The following is a 26316-nucleotide window of genomic DNA, read 5'->3' on the forward strand; positions in this document are numbered from 1 at the left end:
GACAGCCAATGTGGCACCATTATTCAAGAAGGGAGGAAGGGATAAACCAGGGAACCACAGGCCAGTCAGTCTAACCTAGGGAAACTATTGAAAGCAATTCTGAGGGGCAGAATTAATCTACACTTGGAGAGGCAGGGATTAATCAAAGACAGTCAGCATGGTTTTATTAGGGGGAGGTCATGTCTGACCAATTTGATTGAATTTTTTGAAGAGGTGATCAGGTGTATAGATAAGGGCAATGCATTTGATGTAGTTCACTTGGACTTCAGCGTTGCTTTTGATAAGGTCCCGCATGGGAGACTGATAACGAAGGTAAGAGGCCGTGGGATCCAAGGCAATTTAACAAATTGGATCCAGAATTGGCTGAGTGGCAGGAAGCAGAAGGTGATGCTCTAGGGGTGTTTTTGTGACTGGATGCCTGTGTCCAGTTGGGTTCCACAGGGATCATTGTTGGGTCCCTTACTGTTTGTGGTATATATAAATGATTTAGACTTGAATGTAGGAGGTTTGATCAGTAAGTTTGCAGATGACACAGAAATTGGTGGGTGGTAAGTAGTGAGGAGGATAGCTTTAGATTACAGGAGGATATAAATGGGCTGATCAGTGGCAAATGGAATTTAATCCGGATAAGTGTGAGGTGATGCATTTGGGCAGAACAAACAAGGCAGGGGAATACACGATGAATGGTAGGACCCTGGGAAGTACCGAGAATCAGAGGGACCTTGATTTGCATGTCCATTGGTCCCTTAAGGTAGCGGGACAAGTAGATAAGGTGGTTAAGAAGGCATATGGAATACTTGCTTTTATTAGCCGAGGCATAGAATATAAGAGCAGGGAGGTTATGCTGGAACTGTATAACACAATGGTTAGGCCACAGCTAGATTATTGCATGCAGTTCTGGAATCTGCATGATAGGAAGGATCTGATTGCACTAGAGAGTGTGCAGAGGAGATTTACCAGGATGCTGCCTGGGCTGGAGAGTTTTAGTTATGAGGAGAGATTGGGTAGACTGAGGTTATTTTCCCTGGAGCAGAGGAGATTGAGGGGGGTCATGATTGAGGTGGATAAAATTATGAGGGACATAGATAGGGTAGACAGGAAGGAACTTTTCCCCTTGGTGGAGGGATCAATAACCAGGGGGCATAGATTTAAGGTAAAGGGCAGGAGGTTTAGAGGGGAAGTGAGGAAGAATTTTTTCACCCAGAGGATGGTGGGAATCTGGAACTCACTGCCTGAAAGGGTGGTAGAGGCAGAAACCCTCATAACATTTAAGAAGTATTTAGATGTGCACTTGCGATGCCATGGCATACAAGGCTATGGACCTAGTGCTGGAAAATGGGATTGGAATAATTAGGTACTTGTTTGACCAGTGCAGACTCAATGGGCTGAAGGGCCTTTTTCTGTGCTGTAGACCTCTATGACTCTATGACTATGACACTTTTGTGGCTTCCAAAATCCACATTTGACCCATGTGTGCCTTTGTCTGGGATTTTTGTCTTTTCACACAGGTGCATGAGGAGTGTGGTAGGTAGGCAGGCAGTTAGAAAGCCCAGCATGGTTCTCCAACACAGCAGCCCAGCTCTCAACATTGTCTAAATGTCCCCTAAACCTCAACCCTCACTCAGCCCACCCACTACCATGTCACCCAAGGCACCCTCAGACCACCCATCCCACCCACCCCATCCACCCCACCCACCCCCATGACCCCTCAGATTCCACATGCCAGCTTTGTGCCCCCTCAAATCACCTATGCCACCCCATGCCATCTCCATGCCCCCATATATCCTCCATAGCTACTCACTTAGTATCCACCATGCATAGTCCTCATGAGCCATGCAATAAGCAATGGATTTATTTTAAAATCATTGGAAAAAAATTAAATCTCGAACAATCTAATAAAACCCTGAATTCAAACACAATGGACGAAATCATCTCAGATTTGCACTAAGTGCGGTAGCGAGTGGGGAAATGACGTTTTATCCGCCAGCCGCAGTGATGGCTATTCATGCTGTATGGTGTCAATCCTGCCTAATTAATAAGGCATTTCTGGGAAATACACCGTTTTGATGGCAGGTGGACTCTCATTCGGCCACCATGCCATCACCTCGCTGCTTCGTCACACCAGGTGCCATATTTAAAGTAGAGCCATGCATACCTCTCAGTGCTTCCAGACAAGGACTGCTGCAAAGAAGACATGGCCCCAAAAGGCAAGGAGGCTGCAGCCCCCGATTTAATAATGTGTCCCTTGAACGCCTTCTGGACACAATGGAGGCCCATTGTGATGTCCTCTACCCCCGCTCTGAGTGAAGACCAGCAAGCAAGGTCACCAACCCAGCATGGGAGGTGGTGGCAGCAGTGGTCAGCCTGCAAAAGAAGACAGCCACCCTGTGCCGCAATAGGATGAATGGTCTCATCTGTTTTGCCAGGGTAAGTCACTATTCTGATCACTCTCAACTCACACACTCATAAATCCATCACATATCCACAGGGATCTCACACCTCAAGGGACAACACCACCAAACACACCCTCACATCTCCATCAGGCTCATATCCTCTGGAGCTCATATCCTCATCCTGTCCACGTCTCCACTCACCACACAAACATTCCATGCAGCACCAGGTATCCTGATCACACTCTCTCCATCTGCTTTCATGCAGGAGAAGCTGGCTCACAACAGCAGGGAGAGCTCCTAGACTGAGCGTCGAGTGGCCCACATTAGACCCCTCACTCATTTCAAGGAGCATGCCATTGTGCTGACTGGTGAGGATGTGGACCGTGCCTGCGGTGACGCATCATCCTTCTCTCAATGCAAATTTGAGTGATCTCTCTCCTGCTTTACACTCTGCTGACACTAATTATTTCTACTTTGGTTCACAAGGTGCCCTGCCAAGCAACCGACACCCTCAGCCAGCCAGCTCTCAGCTGCATCCACGTCCTCACCTCCAGCCAAGAGGACTCCTCCTCCATTGAAGAGCTGGAAATAAGCAGCCTGGAAGACACTTCACAGCGCTTACCCACACCCTCCACCAGCACAGAGACATGCACCTTGGTGGGACATAGATCTAGGGCAGGCTCAGGTTCATAATCTAGTAGTCACCGCACGGACATGTGTCCGGAGCAGGAGGAGTCAGGTTCAGCTGAGCTATCTGGCACTTGGAGGACTACTGGGGAAAAAGCATCTGTGACGTCCGAGTCAGATGACGAGTCTCTGGATTCGGCCTTCCAACTCATCGTTGAAAGTCAGCAGAAGGCGGGGGGGAGCATGACACTGAGCTGTTGGAAGCCCTCAACAAAGTGGCACACGAGTCGGAGGACTGCGTCTGCCTGCTCTCCGATAAAATGGTGCCCGCATGTGCATGTATGGAGGTCTCCATGGGGAGGATGGCAGATCCCATGGATACCCTGGTCCAACAGAATGCAGAGATGCACGCAGAGGGAGTCTGGGAAGAGTGTCCTCTGCAGTCACCGTCGCTAGGAGGCAGTCTGGGCAGAGTGTCCTCAACAGTCACCATCACCGTGAAGCAGTCTGGGAAGAGTGTCCTCTGCAGTCACTGTCACCGAGTGAGAAAACACAAGAGTGACATCACAGGAAAACCGTAAGTTCATTGGTTGGTAAGTAACTGCTAGTTTGAACTACCTATTCTAAATTGATTTCAGATTAAAGGTGACTACTGGGGCCCAGGTTTAGAAGCCTAACACGTCAGCTTCAACTCAGCAGAGAGAGCGAGTTCCAGTTGATTTTTAAAAAGTGTATTTTGAATCCGTATTCTAACTTGCTTTCAGATTAAAGGTAAATAGGAGAAATATTTTACAGATTGATAAATTAAAGATCAGTGGGAAATTTAAAAACAAATTGAAAAACTAATTAAATAGAATAGAGATGCAGGGCTGGGTGATGTGTTGTAGCTGCATGATGTGGGAGCTGGTGGACCCCATTGTGCTTCCTCATGACCACATCTGTAGCAAATGTTGGTTGTACGAGGAATTCCAGTTCAGAATTGATGAACTAGAGTCTGAGCTTCAGACACTGTGACACATCAGGGAGGGGGAGAGTTACCTGTATGCTGAGTTTCAGGAGTCATTCACATCCCTTAGATTAAATACTTAAATTCGGCCAGTGGTCAGGGACAGGAGGGTGTGACTATGAGTGAGGCAGGTAGCACTGCAGGAGCCTCAGCCCTTGCCCTTATCCAACAGGTTTGAGATTCTTGCTCCCTGTGTGGATGAGAGCGGGGACTGTAGGGAGGATGAACAAACTGACCATAGCACCATGGTACAGGGTGATTCCGGGAAGAAAAGAGAAATGTAGTTGTATTCGGGGATAGCATAGTTAGGGGAATAGATACTGTTCTCCGTAGCCAGGATCGAGAGTCCCAAAGGCTGTGTTGCCTACCTGGTGCCAGGGTTAAGGATATCTCATCTGAGCTGCAGAGGAACTTGGAGTAGGAGGGGAAAGATCCAGTTGTCGTGGTCCACGTAGGTACAAATGATATAGGTAGAACAAGGAAAGAGGTTCTGCTGAGGGAATACGAGCAGCTAGGGACAAAATTAAAAAGCAGAACCAATCCGGATTACTACCTGAGCCACGAAGTAATTGGCACAGGGCCAATAGGATTAAACAGGTAAATGTGTGGCTCAAAAATTAGTGTGGAAGAAATGGGTCCGAATTCATGGGACATTGGCACCAGTCCTGGGGAAAGCGGGAGCTATTCTGTTCATACGGGCTCCATTGAATCATGCTGGGACCAGTGTCCTGGCGAATTGCTTAACTAGGGTTGTACATAGGGCTGTAAACTAAATAGTTGGGGGGAGGGTTCAGTTGCATGGAAATATAAAAAATCAAAGTAAGGAGAGGGTATGAGTGCAGGTTAGTGATAAGGCTGATTGTTACCAAAAAGTGAAAGGAAGGAACAGAGTGTGTGAACGCCATATTGCACCTAAGAATCATATAAGAGCGGGGAAAGTTGACAATTGGGAAAATTTAAAGGCTTTGTATCTGAATGCGCATAGCATTCAAAATAAAACTGAGTTAACAGCACAAATAGAGATAAATAGGTATGATTTGGTGGCAATTTTTGAGACATGGTTACAGGGAGAACAGGTATGGGAGTTGAATATCCAAGGGTACTCAGCGTTTCAAAAGGATAGGCAGGAAGGAAAAGGAGGTGGTGTAGCTTTGTTAGTAAAGGGTGAGATCAGTGCTATAGTGAGGAATGATATAGACGTAGAGTCAGTCTGGGTAGAAATAAAAAATAGCAAAAGAAAGGAGTCCCTGGTGGGAGTAATCTATAGGTCCCCAACAGTAGTTTAGCAGTAGGGCATAGTATAAACCAGGAAATATTAGGAGCATATAAGAAAGGCACGGCAATAATCACAGATGATTTTAATATGCATATAGACTGGACTAATCAAATTGGCAAGGGTAGCCTTGAGGGAGAGTTCATAGAGTTTGTTTCTTGGAGCAATATGTTGTGGAACCAACCAGGGAGCAGGCTATTCTGGATTTGGTTTTGTGCAATGAGATGGGATTAATTAATGATCCCAGAGTAAAGGATCCTCTAGGGAAAAGTGATCCTAGCATGCTAGAATTTCAAGTTCAGTTTGAGAGCAAGTAACCTGAGTCCCACACTAGTGTTCTGGAGTTAAACAAAGGTAACTACAAAGGCATGATTTGACCCTAGTGGACTGGGCAGGAAGACTACAAGGTAGGACAGTTGATGAACAGTGGCAGAAATTTAAGGAAATATTCAACTCCTCCCAAGTAAAATTTATTCCAAAGAGGGAAAAAGATGGTAAGAGGAGGGAAAAGCATCCATGGCTAAGCAAGGAAGTTAAAGATAACATAAAGGCAAAAACTAAGGCATAGCAAATTGCAAAGGTCAGTGGCAGGCTGGAAGATTGGGAAACTTTTAAAGATCAGCAAAGGGTTACTAAATAAAATAATAAAAAGTGAAAAGGTAAATTATGAAAGAAAACTAGTGCAAAATGTAAAAACTGATAGCAAAAGCTTCTACAAGTATATGAAAGAAAAGAGAGTAGCCAAAGTGAATGTTGGTCCCTTGGAGGATGAGACTGGGGAACACAGAAATGGCAGAGACGCTTAATCAATATTTTGCCTCAGTTTTCAAGGTGGAGGACACTAGTACCACCCCAATAGTAACAGGTAGAGCAGAGGGTATAAAGAAGGAGGAACTTAGAACAATCACCATCACTAGAGAAAAAGTACTGAGCAAACTATTGGGATTGAAGGGTGACAAGTCCCCAGGACCTGATGGCCTACATTCCAGGGTCTTAAAGGAAGTGGCAGCGGAGATAGTGGATCCATTGGCTATAATATTCCAAAATTCCCTGGGTTCTGGAAAGGTTCCAGTGGATTGGAAAAATGCTAATATAACGCCCTTATTCAAAAAGGGGGAGATGCAGAAAGTAGGAAACTATAGACCAGTTAGTTTAATGTCTATCATTGGGAAATTGTTGGAATCCATTATTAAGGAAGTAGTAATGGGGCATTTAGAAAGTCAAAATGCAATCCATCAGAGTCAGCATGGTTTTATGAAGAGTAAATCGTGTTTGACTAATTTGCTAGAGTTCTTTTAAGATATGACAAGCAAGGTGGACAATGGGGATCTGCAGATGTAGTAAATCTGGAGTTCCAGAAGGCCTTTGATAAGGTGCCGCACAAAAGATTAATACACAAGCTAAGATCACGCGGAGTTGGGGTAATATATTAGCTTGGATAGAGGATTGGCTAACCAACAGAAAGCAGAGAGTCAGGATAAATAGGTCTTTTTCTGGATGGCAAGCTGTAACTAGGGGTGTGTCACAGGATTCGGTCCTTGGGCCCCAACTATTTACAATCTATATTAATGACTTGGATTCAGGGATAGAAGGTACTATAGCTAAATTTGTAGATGACACCAAAATAGGTCAGAAAGTAAATTGTAATGAAGAAATAAGACATTTACAAATGGATATGGACAGGTTAGGTGAATGGGCCAAAATTTGGCAGATGGAGTTCAACGTGGATGAGTGTGAGGTATCTATTTTGGTCGGAAGAATAAAAAGGCAACTTATTATTTAAAAGGAGCGAAACCTCAGAATGCTTCAGTGCAGAGGGATCTGGGTGTCCTCGTGCATGAATTGCTGAAAGCTAGTATACAGGTACAGCAGGGAATAAGGAAGGCAAATGGAATTTTGGCACTTATTGCTAAAGGAATAGAGTATAAAATAGGGAAGTGTTGTTGCAACTATACAAGGCATTGGCAAGACTGCACCTGGAGTACTGTGCGCAGTTTTGGTCCCCTTACTTGAGGAAGGATGGAGGCGATTCAGAGGAGGTTCACTAGATTGATTCCAGAGATGCAGGATTTGTCTTATAAGCAGAGATTGAGCAGTTTAGGCCTATACTCGCTAGAGTTTAGAAGGATGAGAGGAGATCTAATTGAGGTATATAAGATGCTAAAGGGATAGTCAAAGTAGACGTGGAGTGGATGTTTCTCCTTGTGGGGCATTCTAGTACGAGAGGCCTTAGTTTTAGGCTAAGGGGTGGGAGATTTAAATCAGAGATGATGAGAAATTACTTTTCTCAAAGGGTCATGAATCTGTGAAATTCACTACCTCAGAGTGCAGTGGATGCCGGGACGCTGAATAAATTTAAGGAGGAGATAGACAGATTTTTAATTAGTAACGGGTTGAAAGATTATGGGGAGAGGGCAGGAAATTGGAGTTGAGGCTGAAATGAGATCAGCCATAATCGTATTGAATGGCAGGGCAGGCTTGAGGGCTGAATTGCCTACTCCTGCTCCTAGTTCTTGTGATCTTATGACCTGCACTCCATCGCGGTAACCATGGGTGAGTTCCTTCAATGGCAATGCAAGAGGGAAACGGGACACCTCGATGTTCCCCTAAGTGCTCCTACCCTTCAAGGAGTCAGTCTGGAGGAGGAGCAGCAGCTAGACACCCCTGGGTATCTATTCAGGAATCTGAGAGGCAGTCCTTTCCCTCCAAGTCCCCTTTGCATGTGACCTCTTCAAACTCACCCTCTGTCACCTCAGAGGGAGCAACTGGCCCACAGGACAGCGAAGGCAAGCTGGGGCCTCCAAGGCCTCAGATCTCCAGAGGACCTATGCCAAATTCTTGAGAGGCAACAGGGCCAACCATTGCACAGGCTGTCTCCACCCCTGCTGCAGATGTCAGGGCAGCACCTAAAAGTCTAAGGCGTTCAAAAATTAAATTCTGATCACTGTTGGTTGCACAGGTGAACACATTTTGTCACGTAACAATCTGAAAATATATTCACTTATACTGAATTGACAAGCTTTGCGAGTCCACCCACTACATCACCCCCCTGCCCACCCTCCCACTGGTGGCTCAGCTAAACGCAGCTGGCCCACGAGTGAATATGGAGGGAGGTGTGTGTGTGTGCGGCAAGGCCCCTCGGAGCCTTGTGCAAGCTCTCTCCCTTGCCAGCATATCCTTCCTGCATCACTCGTCTCAATGTCCTGAGCATTTTCAGAGCTGCCTGCTGTGGTTCACTTTCAGTTGTCCATCTGACCTGACCTGCATCTGCCCCCACCCACTGATCACCCTCCCATGCAACACCAGTTGCTGCATACCACGAATCACGTTGCACGTTTGATTTAGCAAACATGGTGCGTCTAAAATCTTTTCTCAGGTCCCCCATCCTTCTCTCTCCCCCAGTCATCCATTTTCTTTCCCCCTTCACTGTCGACTCCCCCAATATCACATTCCCCACCATGATCTACCAGCCACAACCCTTTTCTTTTGAGGATGTCCAGGTGAACATGCTTGTTCCCTTCCTTCCCGAAAATGCCACCAACATTCACATTAACCTCCCCAACCTCCTCCTTCCCACCCCCATGGTCCATCTCTGTCTCAGAGTCCCCACCAACCACCCTCACTATCCCTTCTACCGATATCATCATACCTTTACCCTCCCACTCTACCGCTTCACCTGGTCCTCAGTCATTCTCACCATTTCCTCCTAACACGCCCACCCTCAGTTCACTCCCCCAAGAGGCAGTCATGGAGTAAACTCCCTTGCACATCCCCCCTCCAGACTCCTTCCCCTCTTGGAACTCCTTTCCCCCATAAGCTCCCCTTCCATCCCCAGACACCGCCCTCCCCCTTATTTCTTTCGCCACCCTTAGTCCTTCCCCTCTCCGGACTCCTTCTTCCATCCTTACCTCTTCCTCCACCCTTACTCCTTCCCCTATCCAGACTCTTTCCTCCCCCGGACTCCTTCCCCTCTCCGCACTCCTTCCTCCTCCCCCCCGGACTCCTTCATCTCCCCGGACTCCTTCCTCCCCCTGACTCCTTCTCCTGTCTGGACTCTGGCCCCCTCCAAACTCCTTCCTTTACACCTACCTCCCTAGTTGCCTCCTTCTGTCCTGTTACCCCCTCCTCCCCCATACTCCCTCCCCGTAACCTCACCACCCCCTGACACCTTCGCTCCCTCTCTCCCAATCTCACCATCTGTTGACACCTTCATTCTTTCTCTCCCAACCCCACCCCCTCAACACCTTTGTTGCCCCCATAACCTCAGCCCCCTGACACCTTTGTTCCTCCCTTCCAACTTCATCCCTTCGACACCTTCTTTCCCTGCCTCCCAACCTCACGTCTTCAACACCTTCATTCCCTCCCCAACTTTACTGACACCTTCAATCCCCCCTTCCCAACCTCGCACCCCACCGCACCCCCCCCCACTTCCTTACACACCTTCCTCTCCCAGTCGAACCTAGACTTTCCTCTCCAATCCCCTGGTATACCTTCCTCTCCCAAACACAGCTGGATCTTCCTCTCCAGCCCCTCAATGATCATCTGTTGTGAGCAGACCTGCAACAGTGACTTTCCATTTTCTGTGAACTGCTTTGCGGCAGAACCTTGTCCATGAGAATCCACTCAGCAATCCATGGACGTTCCTTCTGTGTCCCGTTGCTGTTGGGCTCCAGCGTCTTCTGCTCCTCCGATGTCCGCTAAGTGAGCAAGGCCCTGGCGGTTAGTTCCAACTTCTGCATGTCACACTTGTCAAGACATGTTCTGCACCGACGTGTTTTCCTGTTCACATGGGCGGAAGACCCTAGGTTGGGGGATGATTCTGGCAAGCTGAGCTTATAATGATATGCAGATGTATTATAATGAGGTTCCCCGCGTCCGATGGCAGGAAACACAGCCTGCCATTGACAGGTAGAGTGGATGATTGCAAACTGGTTTCACGACATAATGAAAATGATTCTTGGCCTTCTCACCACATTGTGCGCTCACACTGCCAAACACACCCAACGCTAGTGGGCACGGAAAATTCTGCCCATTATCATTGATACTGGGAAAAAATACTACTCCAGTGTAAAAAAAAGTAATCCTTTAAGTGCCCATTAGGTTTTTAAACGAAGAGGACTCCTCATCAAAGGCAAATTCTGTCATTACAGCGCCTTAAAAGTATCAATCATTCTTGAATCAATGGACCACCTGCTGAGCTGAAAGTATTAGAAGCTCTTGAAACCAAGCCAGGCATTCATAATGGCTACAGCTGTCATAACAAAAGCTTCCAGCCACATTGCCTGAAGTGTGAGAGAACAGAATAATATCCCATATTTATTTCAAAGCAGAGTGTCTGCCAATCAATGGAGAGAAGCAGATTCAGAGGTTTTTTCATCCTCAAGAGCAAGGGTTTTTTAACAACTGGGTCTGTCAGTCAATTTAAATCACAGCACTAAGTATGTCAGCAGGTGCTGACAAGACAAGTTTTTTTTACATTTTTAATTGCATTATAGCACTTTTGACAATTGGAAGAGTACTGTAATGCTTGACAGCAATTCCCCAATGCTAGTCAATGTAAGGTTCAATCTACCTTTCAGGACAGATCCCTATGATGAATCACTACATTAAAAATACATCTACATTACAATACAGAATCTAGTAGTGACATCTGAAGGTGTCAAAACATTTTACACTTACCTGTCAAAATGTTCCCAACTCCTCAACAAGCTTCCCCCAGTGGTCACTATCTCTCCAAGAAGACATGTTTTTTAGGGCTTCCAAAAGCATGCACAACCACACAAAAATGGTATGTGGGAGGAAATATAATTTCCTGTGGTCCTCATAATTTGGACCCCAACCTTGGAAGAGGTACATGCGTGTTTTGCACATCAGGCCCTCCCAACCGGCGAAAAGGCCATATGAAAATGCCACAGAGTTGGGAAGGAACAGCAAAATTGTTTAATCTCTGAAAGAACTAAGCATGGCATTTTGCACCCATTTACGCCTCCATTTGAAGACGAAATCTAGCCCAGTGGTTTAGGCCAACGGCCTTTCATCAGAATAAGCAGAACAGGAGAACAAATCTTGCTTTTGTACAAGGAAGCTTTGTTATTTTGTAGTAAAAAGGGGCAGAATCGTCCCAGATTTGCACTAAGTGCAGTAGCGCACGGATAAAACGACGTTTTACCTGTCGGCTGTGATGACGGGTTTTCACGCCATATCGTCCCAAACCCGCCCATTCTTTATGCATTCCTGGGAAACACGCCATTTCCATGGCGGGCAGGCTTTGATTCACCTGCCATGACATCACTTCGCCGCTTCATTACGCCAGGCACCACATTTCAAGTACAGTCGCGCTCAATGATCCCAGCCCAGGACTGCAGCAAAGAAGATATGGCCCCAGAAGACAAGAAGGCTGGAGCCCTAAAGCACCCTTTGGATGCCGTGGAGGCCCACTATGAAGTCTTCTAACCCTGCTCTGGCTGCAGGAGGGGCAGCAACATTACCAGTACAGCTTGGTGGGCAATGGCAGTGGTGATCAGTGCCAATGCTGCACAGAAGAGGTTGGCCATCCAGTGCAGATAGATGATGAATGAGCCAGGGTATTGCAATCATCTCAGCACCCTAAGCTTACACACTCAAGCCCATCACACATTCTGAGCTGGCATCTCACTCACTGCCAGCTCAAGGGACATTACCACCCATTCTCACACACTTCCCTCACATGTCCATCTGGCCTCATCTCCTCTGGAAACTGCCTCCTCAGACATCACCATTTTGAGGACATTTGCACAGATCAGCATGTGCCCCCACACACACCCTGGGTTACCCTCCTTCCCCAGTACAGCCCTTGTCCTGCAACCTCTTCCCTTGCCTGAGGCCACTTCTCCCCCTTCGCCAAGCAAGCCCTAGCCCTGCAGCCATTGAAAAGCCACCCACAATTGGCTAATCTGGTAGGTAGACACCTGCTGTGAGCCCCCCTGAAAGTGATGTGGTGCTGTCTGTGAAGGCTGGCGCTGATGACTGCGAGTGCTGACCGAAGCCAGGTAGGCAAACAAACCTTGAAGTCCCGAGCAAAATGCGGCCCACCAAGTGAACATCACTTAGGTGCTGCTGTGAAACAGATTGGCATGCTTTCCCGCCGACATGGGCGGATGATTCAGCGGCAGGGGCAGAGGGGGATGATTCCGGTGGGCTGGCCTAATAATAATATGCTGCTGTATTACAATGAGGTTCCCAATATCCAATGGCGAAGAACACAACCTGTCATCAGCAGGCTGAGCAGACAATTACAAACTGGTTTCACACCATCGTGAAATCAATCGCGGCATATTGTGCGCTCATGTCACTGAACAGGCCCGACACTGGCGGGCACAGAAAATCCCAGCCAAGGTCTTAGAAATGTAGAACAAGGGTTGCAACAATTGGTCAGTCTTTTATAAAAGTGTTCCTTTGTACCTTTAATTGTTTTCCTGGTTTTCACTGTGAACAAATGCCATGTTCAATGTGACTATGAATCATGAAGAACAGGGAGATCTCTAATCAATCTCTGGGGCAGAATTTTCAGTTTGGTGGGTGGGTGCGGTTGGTGGGCCCAGGATTAGCCGGAAAACAGGCCACCGCCCGCAATCGGCCCCCGACCGTGATTTCACGCTGGCTGGCCAATTAAGGCCCATCCAGTGTAAAACGTGACTCCCCACTGGTCAGGAAGGGAGAAGTGGGTGTGGGGGCCTGTTGGCCGCTGGATCCAATGGCAACCCGGCGGTTGGTTCAAAAAGGCTGCCAAGGAAGAACGTCTGTTCTTCGCTGGCAAACTCAAGTGATGGAGTTAAGTGCGGCTGGAAATGGCAGGTGGGAAGGCAGGTCGTGTGGGCACTTGGCCCCCCGCTTTCCTGGTGTGTCTCTGGAGGAGGCGGCTGCCAGGAGCGACATCCTCTGTCCCCAGAGATGGGAGGAGGAGGCCACCGCACCTCACAAAGAGAGCATGGGAGGAAGTTGCAGCACCAGTTAGCAGCTATGACGTGATGTGATGCACATGGGTGCAGTGCTGGAAGAGGTTCAATGACCTGCTGTGTTCAGGAAGGGTTAGTATCGTGTTGGCATGGGTCAGTGTGCAGATGTATTAAGGTGTGGCCGTCCCCCTGTGGACCTCAGGGGTGCTAGAGTCTGAGTGCCAACTGTCAATCATGCCGGAAGCTGGCCAAGGGGGTGAGCCCTGGCTGCTTGGCCTGATTGCTTTGTGGCTCGAGGACCATGACTCAGATGTGCCCTGCGAGGTGTTCCTCAGGGTTGGCCAGGCTGCAATGGCACTGCAGGTAGAGATTGAACTAATCATTGTTCCTCTGAATTTGCAGAAGACAAGCCATAACCAATCAAAGAGGTCACGTACAGGCAGAGTACCTCCCTACCTGCTGCTGCTGACCAGGCTCGAGAAGGATGCATTTGAGCTGGAGAGCCAGCATGCTCCACATGCAACCGGGCATGGAGAGGCAGGGGTGCCAGACAAAGGAAAGAGTGCAGTGCACAGAGGTGAGAGTTTCGGATTGTGTAACCATTCTAGTGTAGTCTCTTCATTGATGGGAGCCTCAAACCTGGAGTCCCCATTGATCATTGAAAGACAATGGCACCATGATGCAGATCTCCATTGTCTCACCAGGGTGCCTGGCATGCACTATGACAATGTGATGACTTTAACTAGTGACTTGTCCTTGTTCCCTCTTAGGTTTGCTAGCATGTTCTTGTTCTCTGGACCAAGAAGGACCACCCCTGACACCAGAGGAGCACGGGCTTCATTTGTACCTGTATCACACCCGCTCCCTGAACCAGGCACCAGTGCAGATACCAGTACCTCGGTGGGCATTAGATCAACAGCTAGAATGTCAGTGCACATTGGTGCGGGCACTTCACACTCGCTTGAGCTGCAGGCGGAGGCTGAGAGTGCCCAGGGCACTGGCAGTTGGAGGACTGCCGGGGACTAGGATGATGCTCAGTCAAAGGCAGATGATGAGCCCCTGAAGTCGTCCATTAGGCAGAAGATGCTGGATGTCCAGCAGGAGGATCTGGCAGAGATCCATGAGGGTCTGCATGCCATGGTTTCCATTATGGAGGGGTCCATGCGGAACATGAGAACTGCGTTGGCTCTCATGGCCGAGCACACTGCCTCCTCCATTGAGAAAGTGGCGACTCTCATGGAGAGGCAGCTCCAGGGACAGAATCAGGGGTTCCTGGGGTTGCGCTCAGACCTGCAAGCCCTCACACAGGCATTGATCTGAGGTGGTCAGTGCCAGTGTGGGAGATGGATGAGGCACCCAGCATCCCAGCTCGGTGCCTGTCCATCAGTGGTGAGCAGGGAGGTCCAGAATGACCTCATGTTGGCACACAAGCTGCTTGATGTCTCTGCCGACACCTCTCAGTGTGTTCTGGATGACGGCAGCAGTTCCTCCATCCCTACACCAGTGATCATGACATTTGATGAGGCTGCGATGACTTGTGAGATGCCAGCCGTGGCACAGGCCTCTCCCAGGCAGGGCCAGCACAGGCTCCACTGGTCAGAGAATGACTGCCAAGGTCATCAAGATCAACAAGATAGCAGAGTCAGCAGGCTGCCCCCAATGCCGGTGCCAGCGAGAGGGGGCTGCACCAACATGTAGCACTTGGAATTGTAAGTTAAAGGCACCACGAGCACAAGAGAGACTGGTAACGGGTGATTTTCTGTTCATTTATGTTTGGTTTATATGTGCGCTGGTGTGGACATCAACACCAGTCATGGTATTGTCATTATGCATTCACTGTGACAATAACATTAAATTTGCTTGGTTCTGATGGCCTGTGTATGTTTCACCTTTTTTGTTTCTGGCGCAGGGTACACCAGTATGTAACACTAGATAATCATTGCACAGACATTGAGTGGACTTTGGGTGCAAATGAAAGGGTCATTTCAGACATCTGGGATGGAGGCAGCAGCCCTTGCATAAGGTGGAAGCAGATCTTTGGTAGCCTAGCTGAAGGAGTTTTGGATCAAGGTATCCCTGCCTTCCTGGAGGTTACCAAAGTCTGCCTCCACACCCTCAGAGTTCTCCTCTTTTGGCTCACTACCAGATTCTTCATCTGTGGCCTGTGCAGCTGCATCAAGATCCTCTTCCTCCAGTGAGTCCCCCCCTTGCCAGTGCCAGATTATGGAGAGCGGACCATTATCAGTGACACCCGCTCTGGGGGGTATTATAGTGCACCCCCTGTCTATATTCCTATGTAGACTCCTTGTGTCATCCTCACCACTTGCCTTCCCACCTATTTTTGTGTCATCCACAAACTTGATGATAGTACATTCACTTCCCTCATCTCAGTCATTAATATATATTGCAAATAATTGAGGCCCCAGCGCTAATCCCTGTAGCACTCAGTTTGCGATCCTGAAAATGCCCCCGATCCCAACTCTCTCTTCTATTAGTTAGCCAATCCTCTATCCACGCTAAAATACTACAGCCAATACCATGGGCTCTTATCTTAAGTAGCCTTATGTGCCTTTTGGAAATCCAAATATATTACATCTACTGGTTCCCCTTTATCTATCCTGCTTGTTACCTCCTCCCAAAGAATTCTAATAAATTTGTTAGGCATGATTTCCCCTTCATGAATCTATGCTGACTCTGTTTGATTAGATTATGTAATTCTAAAGGTTGTGCTATTACATCCTTTCTAATAGACTCCAACATTTTCCCAATGACTGATGTTAAGCTAACTGGCTTATAGTTACCTGATTTTTGTCCGCCTCCTTTTTTGAATAAGGGTGTTACATTGGCCATTCTCCAATCCTCTGGAACTTTTCCTGAGGATTCTTGGAAGATTACTACCAGTGCATCCACTATATCTGTAGCTACCTCCTTTAATATCCTAGGATGCAACCCATCAGGTCCAGAGGAGTTATCGGCCATTAGCCCCATTAGTTTCCCTAGTACCTTTTGTTCTAGTGATAATTAGTGTATTTATTTCCCCCCCCCCCCCCCCCCCCCCCCCCGTTTTTCTCCTTGATTATTTTTGGAATGTTATTAGTATCTTCTACCGTGAATTTTATCCTCTGCCATTTCCTGGTTCCCCATTATTATTTCCCCAGCCTCATTCTCTAAGGGGCCTATGTTCACTTTGGCCTCTCTCTTTTTTATACATTTAAAGAAGCTCTTACTGTCTGTTTTTATATTACTTGCTAGTTTACCCTCAAAGTTTATTTTCTCCCTTTTGTAGTATTTTTTGGTCATCTTTTGTTGTTTTTTAACACTTTGCCAATCCTCTGGCTTACCACTAATCTTTACCACATAGTATATTTTTTCTTTCAATTTGATACTGTCCTTAACTTCCTTGGTTAACCATGGTTGGTTTATCCCCTTCCTTGAATCCTTCTTCCTCACTGGGATATATCTTGTTATAAATATCCTCAGTGAACTTGATGGGGAGAAAATAAACAGGCTTTCTTGTCTGTTAAACCCCAGCTAGAAATATTAATTTATGATCACACTTAGCTGTGATGGCCCCTGCAATTGAACTCTCTGTTTAAATTTGCATCCACATTGATTCTCAATGAGGTGAGGCTTGGTTCATATTATTAAGCTGCTTATTCCCCAATGAGGTGAATGTACAAAGCCACAGTTATAATCAAATTCACTTTACTCAATCAATACAACCATGTAAAATAATCAACACTCAGCAGTGCACCGCTTCAGTAAGTCATCTTGCTTGACTTAAACAGACTAATTCCTCTGCATTCTGACTAATTAAGCCTGCTTTTCTGGAGCTTTGCTGTCTGACATTCTGCTTTATTTTTGACTGTTCACAATTGGAAAAAGATGAAAAGCCTTCTAGTAAAACAGGTGTGACGAGTTTAACAATTGCACGACAAGCTACTGAATTGCTTATAATTTACAAATTAGTCGGTTTCCCTTCGATATCGAAAATGACCCTTCTTTGCATGCACAGTCAATTATTATGCTTTCTAACTTGACTGTAGAACCCAATTGCAGACCTGCATGGCTTTCTCAGAACACAGCACATGATGCAATCCAAGAAATACATTTGATGAAGCTTCAGCATTTGAAAGTGGGACCTTTTTTCAGCCTTCTGGGAACTACAAATCATAGCATGATGACAATGGGCACCTGTAAGTCAAACCCAAACTGACTCGAAGGGCCAAATGGCCTACTCCTGCTCCTAATCCTATGTTCCTATGTTTCCACAGTGCAGGCAAGGTAGAATTGTCTGATTTTGCTGGGATTACCCAGTCTTTCTATCTTGTCTTTTGTTGTTTACTGCCTGTATTCTTTGCTGTTCAAAGGAATCAAAGCCACAACTTGAGAGTGCTCCCAGGTAGTTCTTTCTTGTGCATTTTTCTCCCAGTCCTTGGTGGACATGCTACATTTCCTGAGGTTCACCTTCACGGTGTCCTTGAATCTTAATCTCAGTTTACCTCACAGGCGGTGTCATAGCTTAAATTGTGAATATGTGACCGCCTTGGAGATTTTATCGTCAGTCATAGGTACGACATGTCCACTCCATCTGAGTTGATCTCTGATAATGAGTACTTCAATTCCAGACATTTCAACTGTCAAGAAAACAAGAAATTGTAATATTTTTGTTTTGCTAATATCATTGTCATATTTCTTATGTACTGGGAGACAGGCTGTTGGGGGTTACAAGTATGGTAACTGGAGTAAGAGACAGACTGACTGCAAGAGTCTAAAACCATAAGAAGCGGTATTGATATGTTAATGAACCAAGAGGAACTTCAATCAGAATTCACATAAAGCAGTAAGAGGAGTAGTTTTGAACTGAGTTGTTTTAGTTCAAAAGGGGATATATGCAGGTTGTAAGGTAAAGATAGGGTACTTTTTGAAAGCCTAAGAGCTAGAATAAAGGTATGAGTTTAATCAATTCCGGGAAGAACACATTTCTGAAGAGAGCAGTTGAGACAATAGAGAGATCAAAGGGAACACATTTAAGGAAATACTGAAGTCTGCATGGGGGTAGCTGTTTAGATTTCCTAGAAGACAACAGGATAGATGGTCAGAACTCCCAGAAGACAGTGTGAACAAGGCCAGACCTTGCAAACCAGTTGCAGTGAGCCTCAGAGGACACCCAAAGGGAAAAGGCACTGGTAAAAACTACTGGAATTCTTAGATTTTAAAATCTATTAGGATACTTGCTGAACAGAAAAGTGCAAGGTTAGCTTTGAGAGTAGTTAAGTTAAGAAGGGGGAGGCGATGGCACAGTGGTATTTTCAGTAGACTAATAATCCTGAAACCCAGGATAATACTTTGGGAATCAACTTCAAATCCCACCACGGCAGATGATGGAATTTGAATTCAATAAAAATCTGGAATTAAAAGTCTAATGATGGCCATGAAACCATTGCCGATTGTTGTAAAAACCCATCTAGTTCACTAATGTCCTTTCGGGGTCTGGCCTACATGTGACTCCAAACCCACAGCAATTTGGTTGACTCTTAAATGCCCTCTGAACAAGGGGAATTAGGGATAAATGCTAGCCAGCGACACCCACATCCTATGAATGAATTTTTAAAAAGATCTTTTGGAACTGTTTTTGAAGTACTGTTTACTGTGTGAAGCTATTCCAGCATTTAAGTGTAATTGTGTTTTTTTTTAATAAATCTTTTTACTATGAAATCATCACAAGTAGTTAGGGACATCATTTCCTGATTTCAGAACCTCTCTTCATATTATACAGATTGCCAAAAAAAAACAATTTGGCAGACTGTTTTTCAAAAGCGGTTGATGATTAGCCCATAGTCATCAAGCTTTCCTTTGGAATTTGGTAGCTCGGCATTTACCATCAACCATGCCATTACACTGCTCTTTGAAGTACAACAGTGTGATGTCTAGTTGAACACCTCCCATTTGATGCCCATGATGTTCCAAGTGCATCTAATGTGGAACCTGTTCAACTGCTTAATATGTCTGGAGGAGGTAGTCCATGTCTCACAGAATAGTAAGTTTTACCACAGCTTTTTACACAGCAAGTTTTGTAAGTTTGATACCTCATTTCTTCCACAGCCTTTTGCATGAATGGGTAAATGCTGAGCTTGCTTTGGCAATTCTATTTGCCACCTCACTGTCAATGCAGACATTTCTGGAGACTGTGCTTCCAAGAAAAGTGAAGTTATCTATAGCCTTCAGAGTTGTCATTTATAGTTATAATAGGTGGAGTATGGTCAGAATTTGGTGGTGGTTGGTGGAGTATCTGTCTTCTTTGAGCTGATGATTAGCCCATAGTCATCAACCGCTTTTGATAAACAGTCTACAATCCTTTGAAGGTCTTGCTCACAGTGTGACACAAGGGCTCAGCCATCAGAAATAGCAATTCCTGTATCATCACCTCTGATAACTTAGTTGAGAATTTCAGTCATCTCAGGTTGAAGAGATTGCCACCTGTTCTGAATTGGATGTATATTCCATCAACATTTTCATCAAATGCCCCAAAAAACATGGCAGCAAAGAATACACCCTGCTTCACAGTACATCGGCACAGACATAGAAGGTGCTGCAGATCATCTACTACAGTCAACCAGATCTCCAGTTGCCTTGACTTATCAAGCCACTGGGAACAGATGTGCAATACCAAGAGAGTGGCGCTGGCCAAGCACAATCCATTACCACAGTAATCAACTCACACATAAATGTTTCTTGTGCGCTGTGTGCACACCTTAGTGACTCCTTCATGGACATACTGTAATACCCCAAAATGCATTCCTTTAGTATTCACCCACACATTAAAGCATATTTCAGGCAAGACAAAAAGAAGTAAAGGGAACTCTACTGAGCTTCCTGGAATGTATGAACTCTACTTGATAATGACAACAGCTCCTGTCCCCAGCGCCAACCTGCTCTAGTTGGCAGGGAGCTATCACGATACAATATTGACAACGTGGACTTTAAGTGAAACCCACCTAGCAGAGGAGGGCAAGCTAACAGAGCTGTCAGCAGGCTACACATTATTCTGGATAGGCAAGCCAAAGATTGAGAGCTTAGAGGCAGTTGTTGGCTTTGCTATCAAGTCTGAAATCGCAAAAAGTTTGGATACTTTTCCTAGGGGCGTAAACGATCACCCCATGACTCTATGCCTACCACTTATGGACAACAATAATAGGACAATCATAAGTGCATACGCTCCAACAATGATTTATCCTGAAGATACAAAGGATAAATTTTATGAGGGTCTGGACAGCGTTATTGCAAATATTCCACAGGAGGACAAGGTCATTGTGATGGGGGACTTTATTGCAAGGATAGGAGCTGACTACCAGGCTTGGGATGTTATTCTGGGGAATTAATGTGTGGAGAAATTTACACAGCTAGCGGATGCAAAAAAGTGAACTTAATAGTATCCACCATTTCAGGCCCGTTCTTTGTTATTTACTTTTGACCCATAACCTCTTTTCCAATCCTTACTGTAGAAAGATGAACTGAGAAACATTTTCTCTTATTGTCAAAAGCTAATTGGAACCATAGAAAGTATGTCAGCTTAAAGTTGTGATATTTTTCAAAACATTAATTTCTAATTAATGCAAAATACCAAATATATACCATCTGTTTGATATTCATAAATACTTATATTTGTTATTGCACTAGTTTATATTACAGCATATAGTAAAGTCTGCAAAGCAAAGATAAAGATGTTAATATTTTCCAATGTGGATCCCATCCTCATTTGTGAAACTAATTGTATGTTTTAATTCAGAAATTTAGTGTAAATGATCCATAAAAAATAAATGGTTATGAAACAATATTAGCAAACAATATTTGTTAATTTAGGAAAACAGCACTATTACTGCAATATTTCCCCACTGCTCAAGATGGGATTCGTTTAATAGTATGGGCATGAAATGGGTCTATGCCAATAGCATGAAACCTGCTTGTAATGATTCAACAATCCATTTTACATCTTTAGTGATTTGAATAGAAAAGAAAATTGGGTGTGGTGTAAAATGGGCTGCTAATTCTCTATCAGCCCAACTTTGGCTTTGCTGTAGACTATTTCCACCCCACAGCTGTCATAGATGTCTGTATCTTCAGGTGCACAATAGGAAATATAGACCTGCTTATAAAATCTTGTAAGTTCTTTGCATCCTGCACCCCATTGTTGCTTCGATGCATTCCTTCTAGATAGAGCCCTCTTCTTTCTTTAGTCTGCCCGTTGTCATGTTAAAAATCCACAAATATTCCAATGTCTCTTGTTTTTGGCCACTGCCTCCTTTTGCACCTTATGCCCAGAATCTCTCCTAAATGATAAATGTCTTGTTGCAATGTGATAATGCTGCTTTCATTAGCTAATAATGTATTTCATAAAGCATTGAAGTTACATGTCCCTAATAATATGGGAAGTGGAATTCAGGCCACAGCATTTCTTTGGGGAATATATGAGCTTAGAATCCAGAATTGATTTCTTTGCCATTAAGTTCCATGTGTACTGTTTCACATTATGTGAAACTACTTTTACAGGAACTCCACTCTAATATAGTTCAAAACTAACATCCGAGCACATTTGGGAAGAATTCCACCTCCCATTATTAGATTATTCCATTGTTCCGTTTTGGAAAACAAATTATTTAAAAATAAATTGAAAATGATGTGTAGCCTAAATATTTTAATTTATGCTGGTTTATCTCTTGTAGTATCGTATATAGCTATCAATACCAAATGCAAAGTTTAGGTCAACAAGAATTAAAGGATGACAATAATTGAATTAGACCAAGAAGTATGAAAGGTGTTTGGTGCAGAGGGGAAGATGAAAGAAAGAAGGGGGAAGGGAAGGACAAAGAGGGAGGAAGATGTGGAAAAAAAGAATAGAGTGTTGTACCTGCATCTAGACACATGCTATTTTGCACAACTTTAGCATGCTGTTTGCAAGTTCTCTAATAAGTCTACAAATCATGGGTGGGGACAGTCAAAAGGATGCTATTTCTTGGGTTATTTAAAAGGGATAAGCTTCTTCCAGGTAAATGGCTACCTATGTTCATTTTACAAGTTTGTCTGCTGCTTTTGTTGTTTTGGCCGTTGTACCTGATGTTGAACTGTTCTACCATGGGATTTTGACCAAAACTTTTAGTAAACTGTATAGTTAGCAACATTGATTCGATGTTTAGAATGTTACTTTCGCTAGGGAGGATGAAGAGGAGGAACAGTAGGGGCAGGATCTTTAGGTCAGCGAGCGGGGGGTGGGGCCCGCACGCCGACGCATAAAATGATGCAGGATGACGTCGGGCGGAACTCCCAACATCACCCCGCGTCATTTCGATTTTCAGGTTGGCGGGGGTGCAGCCAAATCAGCTGTGCACCTGCCAACCTGTCAACGGCCTATTGAGGCCATTTAAAAAGTCATTACCCTAATTAATGGACCTGCCTATCCAATCTTAAAGTTGGCGGACAAGCCGGGAGCCCTGGCGGGCTTAAGAAAAAGCATGAAACCTCATCCATGGGCAGGATGATGTTTCATGAGGGTTTTTAAATTTTTAATAAAGCTTTCACTAAAAGTGATGGAAATGTCCCAACTCATGTGACAGTGTCACGTGAGGGAACATGTCAGGGAAAGTTTGTATTTGTCTCTGTAACATTTTTAATTTTGGAACCAATCTCCCTGAAGCAGCATTTAGCCCCAGTGACTTTGCATGCACGAAAGAGCGCACTCTCGGCTGAGGGAATCGCCCCCCCCGCCCGCACAGGGAACGCATGGCACTTCCTGGCGGACGTCACACTGGGCGGGCCTTAATTGGCCAGCCCATGTAAAATGGCAGCGCGCCCCCAATTGGGGGCGCCGAACGGATGCACCCGCGCCTGCTCCTGCACTTCCCCCCACCGACAGAGGGAGAATTCTTCCCTAGGTGACAAACTCACACCTACAGCTGCAAGGAAAAGAGACAGAACAAGAGAAGTCCACAAATGTTGTCTGACTCCCAGGTGTTTCCAGCATTTTCTGTTTAATATTTCAGATTTTCAGCAACTGTAGTATTTTACTTTTGTTTAGTTAACATTTGTCAACCAAATATTTGTCTTCCTGATATATCTGCTCACCTCAGGACCTATTTGCATTTACTGATTATCCAGCTTGATAGTCAAATGGGTATTCTGATGACATTGATGTAGTGCTGATATGTGAACCTGTTCTGCCCAGTTGTTCATATTTTCTAGCAGCACATGGATGTGTGTGAGAGAAGTGATGGAGTAGACTTGAAGTCACAAGCTTCTAACTCAGAGTGGTATCACTGAGCTGTCATCTAAAAGTAGGGTAGAACTGGGTTAGAATCATGGAGCACAAAATCTGTTATGCTTTCCAGTCCCCAGATTCATGATCTGTCTGCACTTTCACTGGAATTTTGTGCCAAGATTTTTTACCAATGATTTTAAACATTGGACAGGTCAAGTATACAGCTTTTAAAAATGCATTCAGTGATTTAAAAACACGTTCAATTAGAAATGATGTGCAGAAATATCTATTCTAGCAAAGGTGGCCAAACATTATCCTGTGCCCTCTTGACTTATACTCCTGCATTTGCTGAAATGGAGCAGCTCGCACAAATAGTTGGAAGTAGGCAGTTGTGAGAGTGACTTTTTTGCATGTTCTTTAAGTAATGTTATATGTAGTCAGTAAGCCTCTATAGCAAGCAACTAAGTGACCTAATAAAACAAGAACTGTCAGCATCCTAATATTGGATTTCTAAAGAGGTTTACCTTGTTTATCACAACTTTGATGGCGAAACTCTGGGGAAAAGAAATCATGATTGACAATGTATCATTATTGCAAACATGTTATGTAGTACGAATCACACATAGATGATGAACAAATATTGATTATCTGTGCTGTACTTGATTTGTATTGATGTCCTTTTTTTAAATTTTCCTAGGCAGAATTAAACGGCCCAATAAATCCTTTCATTAATGCAAGCTCTAAAACAACATCATCTCTCAGGAGCTCAGTAGCAATTCACTTTCTGGGTTGGCGAATAGCAAGCATTCTGTCTCAGCTTTGCCTGCCTCCTGTGGCTCCTTCTATCGCTCTGCCTCGGATGCTCCCCCAACGACCCATCCATTCCAGATTTCCATTTCAGAAACAAAGGAAGGTGGGGAAAAAAATGGCACATCTTTCACTCAGGTAAGAATAAATTTAACATCATACTCAATAATTCTGAACTACGTCTGTTCTTATTTTCCAGCTATAATAATTCAACTATAAAATTAGTTTTTTTAAAAAACTCAATTGTTTTATATCAGCAGTGATGATGTAAAGTCAGTATTAGACAATGGAAGTAGGGGCAGAGATTGACAGTGCCAGTTCCCCACCAATTTATTAACTTCTCTGAATACAGCATGATTTTTAAAAAACAACACTCTAAGTTACTATTTTTTCATATCCTTTCTGTGAAATATGGTCAATAGATTTTGAAACATTATAGGGGCAAAACAGAGGAATGAGACTAATTACTTCAGAAGATAACCAGGTCAGAGAAGAAAAGGCAGCTAGATTACCAAAGCGGGCAATGTGGACAAAGGCATCGTCTATAGATCACAGAAAGGAAAATTGATAATCAGGTGAGCTGTTTACCTGGAGCTGGGTCTATACGCATTGAGCAAAGTTTAGATGGTATACTGAGTGGGACAGGTGCAAGCCTTATGGTGTTAACCATGTAAAAGTAAACAAATTAAAATAAATAGATGTTCTTCAACATTTATGGAAATATGATATTGTGGCTATAACAGAGACCTAGCTCAAAGAGAGGCTGGACTGAGTGTTAAATATTCCTGTGTACAAGATGTTCAGGAAATATAGGAAGGAAAGGAGGAGATATGGTATTGATTAAGGAAAGCATTGCAATGCTGGAGAAAGATGATGTTCCAGAGGGGTCAAGGGCAGAATCCATTTGACTAATGTAATGAACAAAAAAGGTACATTGCTTGGTATAATCTACAGGCGACTAATGAGTGGGGAGGATGTAGAGAAAACATACTTGCATGGAAATTACAGAAAGATGCAAAAATTATATAGTTAAGTGGGGGACTTTAATTCCACAGATATAGACTGGGATAGTAGTGTGTAAGGGGCAAGAGTTCCTAGAGTGTGTTCAGGAAAATTTTCTGTAGCAGTATGTGTCCAGTCCAATGAGAAAGGAGGCACTGCTAGAGTGAGTCACAATGATAATGTCACGTAGTCCTTATCAAATTTTTATATTTCAGAGGACTAACTAAAATAACTAAAAGCAAAATACTGTGGATGCTGGAAATCTGAAACAAAAACAGAAAATGCTGGAAAAACTCAGCAGACCTAACAGCATCTGTGGAGAGAAAAAAACAGAGTTAACAGAGTTAAATGTTACATTTTTTTAATCCACATTTTTATTTTTTATTTTATTATTTATTTTCAATTTTATTCATTTATTCATTATTTTATCCCCACCTTTTATCCTATTTTTGATCTACTTTCCCCATCACCATACCCTCTCTCCACCCCGTCCCCACAAGAGCCATCTGGCACTTGTTCATGTTGTCCTTTTCAGAGTGCTTACCCTTGTCCTGCTATTATCACATTCTGCTTTCTTACCTTAATGCCACTATCAGCACCTCCTTTAGCTCTTACCACTAACACCCCTTTGTCCTTTTGTTCATGACATCTTTGTCAATCTTTACTTTGCCCCTACCTATCGCTGGCCTTCTATCCAGCTTCCCCTGCTCCACCCCCTTAAACAGTATAAATTTAATCACAATTTTACTTATCTTTAGCTCTGAAGAGTCATATGGACTTGAAATGTTAACTTTTTTTTCTCTCCACAGATGCTGTTAGACCTGCTGAGTTCTTCCAGCATTTTCTGTTTTTGTTTGAACTAAAATTGCTATGTGGACTAAATAGAGTAGGGAATTAATTTCAGTCTTCTGTGAGAATGGATTTTAAAATATTTTTTAGCAGAATATTGTGTTATTATGTAAAGTGGCTGGGTGTGTGTGTGTGTGAGATTTAATTCAGCTGTGCAAGTGACTGATAAGAGT

The 26316-nt window shown here is 44.5% G+C and overlaps 1 protein-coding gene across 1 annotated transcript in view; it reads left to right on the top strand.

The window, feature by feature from the left end:
• tmem232 (transmembrane protein 232) overlaps positions 1 to 26316 on the top strand; it is a 161746-nt gene that overhangs the window by 118882 nt on the left and 16548 nt on the right. The window contains exon 11 of the mRNA XM_041185329.1: positions 24183 to 24430. Coding sequence (XP_041041263.1) covers positions 24183 to 24430 — 248 coding nt within the window. The remainder of the gene's footprint in view (positions 1 to 24182; positions 24431 to 26316) is intronic.

The sequence above is a fragment of the Carcharodon carcharias genome, chromosome 4 (genome assembly GCF_017639515.1).
Source record: "Carcharodon carcharias isolate sCarCar2 chromosome 4, sCarCar2.pri, whole genome shotgun sequence".
In the NCBI taxonomy this organism is placed as follows: Eukaryota; Metazoa; Chordata; class Chondrichthyes; order Lamniformes; family Lamnidae; genus Carcharodon; species Carcharodon carcharias.